The sequence below is a fragment of the Haliotis asinina genome, chromosome 1, assembly GCF_037392515.1.
Source record: "Haliotis asinina isolate JCU_RB_2024 chromosome 1, JCU_Hal_asi_v2, whole genome shotgun sequence".
NCBI classification, from domain to species: domain Eukaryota; kingdom Metazoa; phylum Mollusca; class Gastropoda; order Lepetellida; family Haliotidae; genus Haliotis; species Haliotis asinina.
In genome coordinates, this window is record NC_090280.1 from 9,723,795 (window position 1) to 9,730,476 (window position 6,682).

Here is a 6,682-nt window from a genome sequence, read left to right on the forward strand (position 1 = left end):
ACGTTGAGTAATGAGTTTTACTACATTTTCTCATCAAAAGATGCTCCGTCCATCATTGGCATGCCATCTTCATACCAAGTGGTTGAAGAGACTGACCTAATGATCAGCTGTCTGAACTCCACTTCACCTGGCAACCCGGGAACTAGTAACTACACATGGAGCTATAGGGGACATGTAATCCATACCATGGATGTTCTTCAGCTCAACAGCATCAACCGAACTGCAAGTGGCCTGTATATCTGTACGGTATACAACGACGTCGGTTCAGATTCTGCCGCAATCAGCGTTGACGTACAGTGTGAGTTGTTATAGTTCTCATGACGTATGTAGTAAAATATGTAAGGCTATATCAAAGCCATAATGAAAACGTTTTGGTGTTAATCATTACATTGATTGCCATGGGTTCGTACTCCATGGATATATCAAACGTATGATCTAAAACACCCCTTAACAAAAAAGCATTAAGTGAGTGAGTCACTTCAGTTTTACGCCGCACTCAACAATACTGCAGATATATGGCGTCTGTCTGTACATCGAGTCTGGACCAGGCTTTTCAGTGATGGACAGCATGAACAGCAATCTACGGGTCAATAAACAGTACTGAATCAGCCGATAATATATACCTAAACCTGAAGTGCATGTGTTCATGTAATAACACAAAATTGCAAACTCCATTGTTCTAAATTGAAAAGTTCTACCAGTTCCTTAATACAAAAGTCTTCAAAAAGCCTGGGGTGGATGATAAACATATTGTTAAGACACTCACCATTCCAAAATCAAATACAACTAGTCTTCTACTTTGGCAGTTGCTCCTTCTTTGTCTGACTTCCCGTGGACTTACAGAGTGATTGAGGCATCGAGAGTGTGGCTAGATTGTCGCAGTTTCGTCATCAAAGGAAACCCTCCATCAACAAACTACACGTGGACCTTTAACGGATCTGTTATCAGCAACAGTCCAGTGTTGGACATACACAACACCAGCAGGGAGCAGGAAGGCCACTACACCTGTACAGCGTCTAACACTCTGACTCCAACGGAAGGGTTTCAGTATCAGGGTATAGCTACAGGACAGGTCTGGTTGGATGTACAGTGTGAGTGTTTATGGAAAAGCCTGATCCGTATCACGCTACCCTTTGCCTTGGAAATCTCTCCGACAAATAAACCCCAGTGTTCCGTTTGAAGGGAGGGGATTATTAGAAAGATTAATGTATGTGCAATATAGACAAATGTTTAAACTCTCTGAACTATACATGGCACTAATGTCAAGGGTGTTATATGTTGTGTAGACCTAGTGTGAATTGTATAAATCCTTCCTTTTAGTGTTCAGCCTATAGCTACGCAGAAGGCTTTCTGTTTATATATTGTGTCGATGTTGTAACGTATGCTTTCTTTGTAAACTTTCTCAATCCATGTTTACTGAACAGTGGCAGAGTGGTAAAACACTGTCATTATTTCCAGACCCACCTGATATATCCGGATTGCCATCAGTGTTTACCGTCACTGAGGCGTCTTCATTCAGTGTAGACTGCAGTATACTGACTTCACCGGGGAACCCAGAGAGCACAAACTATACGTGGACACACAGTGGATATGTTGTTAGTGCAGAGCCAAACCTTGTACTGGGGACCACGGGTAGGAACCAGAGCGGAATCTACATCTGCACGGCCAGCAACATTCTGACACCACATGGAGACAGGCAAATCCTTGGGACAGCTACAGCATCTGTTAGCTTGGTTGTGCAATGTGAGTTGGGGAGAACATTTACGCATCAATTGATATTATGCTGCTCTTTAATTGGGCATGTTTGAACCAGACAACGAGCCACAACCCAACCCCACGACTATTATCAAAGGTATCACCAAGAATGACCTGAAGGTCCATTCGCGTTTTGCGAAAAGTACGCATGTCTGTCGATGAGCCTGTTCTCATCAGGATCTGTATTTGATTTTTATCCCTTTTTATCCTTGTCATACACTCTCAATTTCTGTTGACTCTTGTTGTGAAACGTTGTCTTTCTTGTTTTAAGATGGTCCAGGGGACAGTGTGGTTATTACATCATCTGGACCACCGAGTGTAACGGAGGGAGATGGCGGATTCACTGCTACATGCACAGCTGATTGTAACCCAAGCTGCACGATAACATGGAGGAAAGGCAACACTTCCTTGCCAGGCCAGATCAGTCTCACCAATGTGTCCAGGACAGACTCTGGAGACTACATCTGTCAGGCGCAGAACGACGTGGGGGAAGCACAGGAAAGGAAATTCCGACTGACAGTATACTGTACGTTATTCTCAAAAGGCAGAACAGACTATACATATAGGCCCGTGTATTAGGTATTGTGTCACTGAATTTTTGGGAAATGGCTGGAAGGCCTGCAAATGTTCAAGTGGGACGAGGGTTCCGGTATAAGCAGGATATTTCCTGTGCCGGTGTATTCGCTTATTATAATGACCCAAGATCTGTCAGGTGTTTTAAGTTTCATCTTGATTACAGTTCCTGCAACAGAACCCACAAACATGCAGGTTGTCGTAGTTGATATATCAGTATCTTCTTGTTTTCAGCTCCTCCATCAAAACCCACAGACATGCAAGTAGTTTCTTTGACCGATTCATCAGTGTCACTACAGTGGACTTCCGGTTTCAATGGCGGGGCGCACCAGACATACACTCTCCTGTACAAGTCAGAACTGGAGCCTCACTGGTTGACATGGGACGACAACATTGCTGATCCAGGAAGACATCATAAAGTCAGCGTGCATATCCCGTTACTTACACCGGACGGGACCTACCAGTTCCAGGTGTATGGTTCAAATGTCTATGGTCAAGGGGAGATAACTGTGATAAGCGCAACAACCTTAATAAGTAAGTGTCAGAAAGGTAATACCAAAAACTATATCCCTGTCTTATCCTACAAACAGACATTACGTATAGTTATCAATTTGTCATTTATCTCAAAAGGTAAAACGCTGGCATATTTTCAAAGTATTTGTATTCACTACTCACCTTCGACCACAGCCAACTTGAAGTTACTCCGTGTCTGCAATAAATGTTATTTGATATTTCTAGACCAGGGATCAGTCTTGAGAAGACATTACATGCCAGTCGGCATCGCCGCTGGACTCGGAGTCCTGCTAGTGGGTGTCCTCGTCACGGTCTGTGTCGTTCTCTGTCGGAGACGAACACATCCCTCTGTGGGTATGTATATCAGAGGCAATGGGTCCAAATAGACTTTAAAGCTTTAGAACTTCAACATTGACATGGTTAGTCTGCAAAAAATAGTTTGTAATTGCTGTCTTGATTTTTCAGTTTAAAACGTCAAAAATCATATGTCAGTGACTAGATAGATAGATAGATAGATAGATAGATAGATAGATAGATAGATAGATAGATAGATAGATAGATAGATAGATAGATAGATTTAATCAAAATAGATCATTGCTTGCAATGCTTACCTGTATATCAATGAGTCATATTCAGGAACGTTTACTAGTCTCAGATATTTAACGTACATCTGTTTTTGTAATTAAATACAAATTCACAAATTCAACAATTTGTAGGTGATGGGGAGCCTTCAGATCTACCCTTGTAAGTATCTATGTCTTTTTTCGAAATGTTATAAAGGTGGACGTGTGACGATGCGGTTGTATCCACACATATTTCCATTCTCGAATTAGAACAGCTGATTCCCACAACAAATCCGTGAAAAACACAAAAAGGAAAACAAAAGTGTTAAACACAATTTTCAAGTTATCTCATGTCATTGCAGCTGGCATTTTCAGGAAGATGCACCCGTTGATTCACTGCTGTCGTTGACCCAATGGAAATTTATTCCAATCTGTTTCCACAGAAAGCATTTCCTCTACAATCTGTGCTAGACGTAAGAGCGTTCAGTCACTTGATTATCTAGTCAAGGCCTGACTGTTGACGGGCCAGCACCATGCAGCTGTTATATTGCTTGGCTTTAAACAGCAAACATGCCAACAAAGACTCACACCCGTGAACGTGTCTCCATGCGTTGTGCGCCCAACGACAGTGTCGCTCCTCGCACTAACCTTCCTGAACGACAACCAGATATTTCACATTTAGCCACAATTAATGTAGTTTGATTTGTCGTTCCTTACAAATCGGCCTGAATCGGCATCAGTCTTAGGGAGGAATGCAATCCCTGCATACTGTCACTACAGTTGAATATTTAAGCAAAGAGACATGTTTAGTACTGTGCGTATTCATGTACAATGTTTTCATGTACACTTGCACCCAGCAGAAAGGTCATATATATTCATTCACTTGCGGTTCTAAAACCAGCAGTATCAAACGGATGGAGGAAATTTAATTCCAATAAAATTGGATTGTTATTTTCAGTAACCATTGTTTTCTGTCGCTTTCTAGGAATCCATTTATGCCTCGGCCCAGTATATCCCAGCAGGGTAAGTTCAGAACACAAGTGTCCAATCCAGACCAGGTTACCACAGACATTCAGCTTCAGTGCTTGTTTGGATCACAGTTCCTGGTATTTAACCTATTTAGTTAAATGAATGAATCCATTCGAATGTGATTTCATTGAATTAATCTGACATACCCAAATGTTTGACACACAATTAACTGAATCATTCCCGATCCTGGAGAAGCATGGTCATTGTGGTAAACGGTTCTGATTCACGGCCTTCTGATCCACACAGTGGCACCTGACGTGACAGTCGTTGCGGACAATGATCACAGCACTCCTGCTTCTGATGGCGATGTAGGTGCTCGAAGAGGTATAGACATCCAGAACCAAGAAGTAACGGCGGTCCCCCCTGCGAAGTGTAGGTTCACTTCCTCCCTTTAAGGTTTAACGTATACTTTGTTACAATTGTCCAGCGGCTAAAACGGTCCAGGTTTTGACAATATTTCAAACAAGGAAACTGAGAGTAGAGGTTTTCGAACAGATTTTCTAGATTTCATTCACCCATACGCGTTGTAGTGGTAGCTGAGCGGGTAATGACGCAATATGAGTATCATTGTCAGCTGGATTCATTTACAAAGCATTTTCGCACCGTTATTCTGTAACACAGATGTCTGATGGACACAATGTGTAACCGGGATATGTTTGATATTGCCTGTAGATGTCTGATGGACACGCGGTGTAACCGAAATATGTTACATATTTTTTATAGAAGATAAAGGGTTCCATGTAACGTTGAATGTTTTACAACAGCGTTGTGATACTACGTTACGAGTGAACGATAACGATATGGCATCCATCTATTTACGCCTCACAATGGGGTTTCCTACCGAAATTGTGTGACAGTTAATCACCGAGCACACGTGTTTTACAGTTTTTTGTAACACACGTTTTTGTGGGAAACAAACAAAAGCATTCTGCAACGTAGATCCGATACAACTACCTGACTTAATATCATTAAGTTTTGAATATTCATAGATCTAACACACGATTTACAATATATCCGTGTTGTCGCAAATGAGTAGGTGTTGATATGTTCAGTAGTTATGAATTTCAAAACGTTTTTCCGATGTACCCACCTTCATCTGTGTGTGTATGGACATATCTCAACAATTATGTGACATGGCATTGCCATAACACTTTATCTAAACCTGTGTATAATCATGAGGTTCTTGCCTGATTCCTGCCATGTACCGAGAATACTTTCACCAGCAATACCGGTCAGTTTGGCGCAGAGATGAAGTAGTCACAGATTGTGTTAACTCTTTTCCAGATTCTGTTGATGTGAACAAGAGCTGCAACGTCACAACACAGGATTAGAGTCCCAGTACTGTTCATTTAATGTCCACGTCAGCTGACGGCCAGTGACTATGCTGGTGTTCCTATGTTGTCTTTCTAGCCTTCAGTATTTCTGTTCGCAGAAATGTAACGTTGAAGGGTTAATATAGCACTGAAAGTTTGATTTAAATATGACTTTTTGATACTCCTCCATGTTTACCCCTGTTCACTTTAGTGATTCTCATTGCTGACCGATTCGACTAGACCTCCAAATATTTCATCGCTGACAGTAAAATCAGGATACTGACAAATACTATCGAATGAGGAAAGGTGTCAAGTACGCACATCCTGTCACCTTCCGCTTGCCGAGGTCTGCTATGGGCTGTCTGCTTTGTAATGGCATTCTGATTCTCCGTGATACGTTCAGCGATGTTTCCACTTAGAAACGTGATAATGAAACATATTCATAGAGACAGCCCTTCACATGAAATCTGTACCTACAGAGCAATAATGACAAAGAAAAATTATTTCAACCGATCATCATAATTATGTCTAGTTGTTATATCGGCACACACAACTGAACGCATCAAAGGTGTACATATTGTATGCGGATACGGATACGCGAGGAACCATTTGATAGCAAATGGACGTTAGTTGATTGATGAAAACGTTCAATACAATCCCTAGAAACAGGGCATCCGATGGCATAAAGGTTGTCAGTTCTGTCCATCAAGAATGTGGCCTTAGATCGATGTATCGCTTCTCAAGTTTTGACGAGTAAGTGTATGGTTTGCAAAAATATAATTTCTGTATATTGCAGTTTCTGTTTCTGTTGTTTATTTTTCTGTTGTATTTTTTTGTTTGTTTGTTTTTTGTGTGTTGTTGTTGTTTTGTTTTTTTTGACTCAGCAATAGTATTGAGCCTCCGATCTGCTTTCACGATACGCGATATACCTCTTAG

The 6,682-nt window shown here is 41.4% G+C and overlaps 1 protein-coding gene across 3 annotated transcripts in view; it reads left to right on the forward strand.

Moving 5' to 3' along the window:
* Window positions 1-6,541, forward strand: part of LOC137286726 (hemicentin-1-like) — a 29,582-nt gene extending 23,041 nt beyond the window's left edge. For all 3 annotated transcript variants that reach the window (XM_067818725.1, XM_067818712.1, XM_067818719.1), the window contains 10 exons: window positions 41-298; window positions 807-1,091; window positions 1,459-1,743; window positions 2,027-2,281; window positions 2,563-2,862; window positions 3,067-3,195; window positions 3,558-3,585; window positions 4,390-4,427; window positions 4,680-4,805; window positions 5,718-6,541. In XM_067818725.1, coding sequence (XP_067674826.1) covers window positions 41-298; window positions 807-1,091; window positions 1,459-1,743; window positions 2,027-2,281; window positions 2,563-2,862; window positions 3,067-3,195; window positions 3,558-3,585; window positions 4,390-4,427; window positions 4,680-4,805; window positions 5,718-5,764 — 1,751 coding nt within the window. In that variant the 3' untranslated portion in view covers window positions 5,765-6,541. The remainder of the gene's footprint in view (window positions 1-40; window positions 299-806; window positions 1,092-1,458; window positions 1,744-2,026; window positions 2,282-2,562; window positions 2,863-3,066; window positions 3,196-3,557; window positions 3,586-4,389; window positions 4,428-4,679; window positions 4,806-5,717) is intronic.
* Window positions 6,542-6,682: the final 141 nt, after the last annotated feature.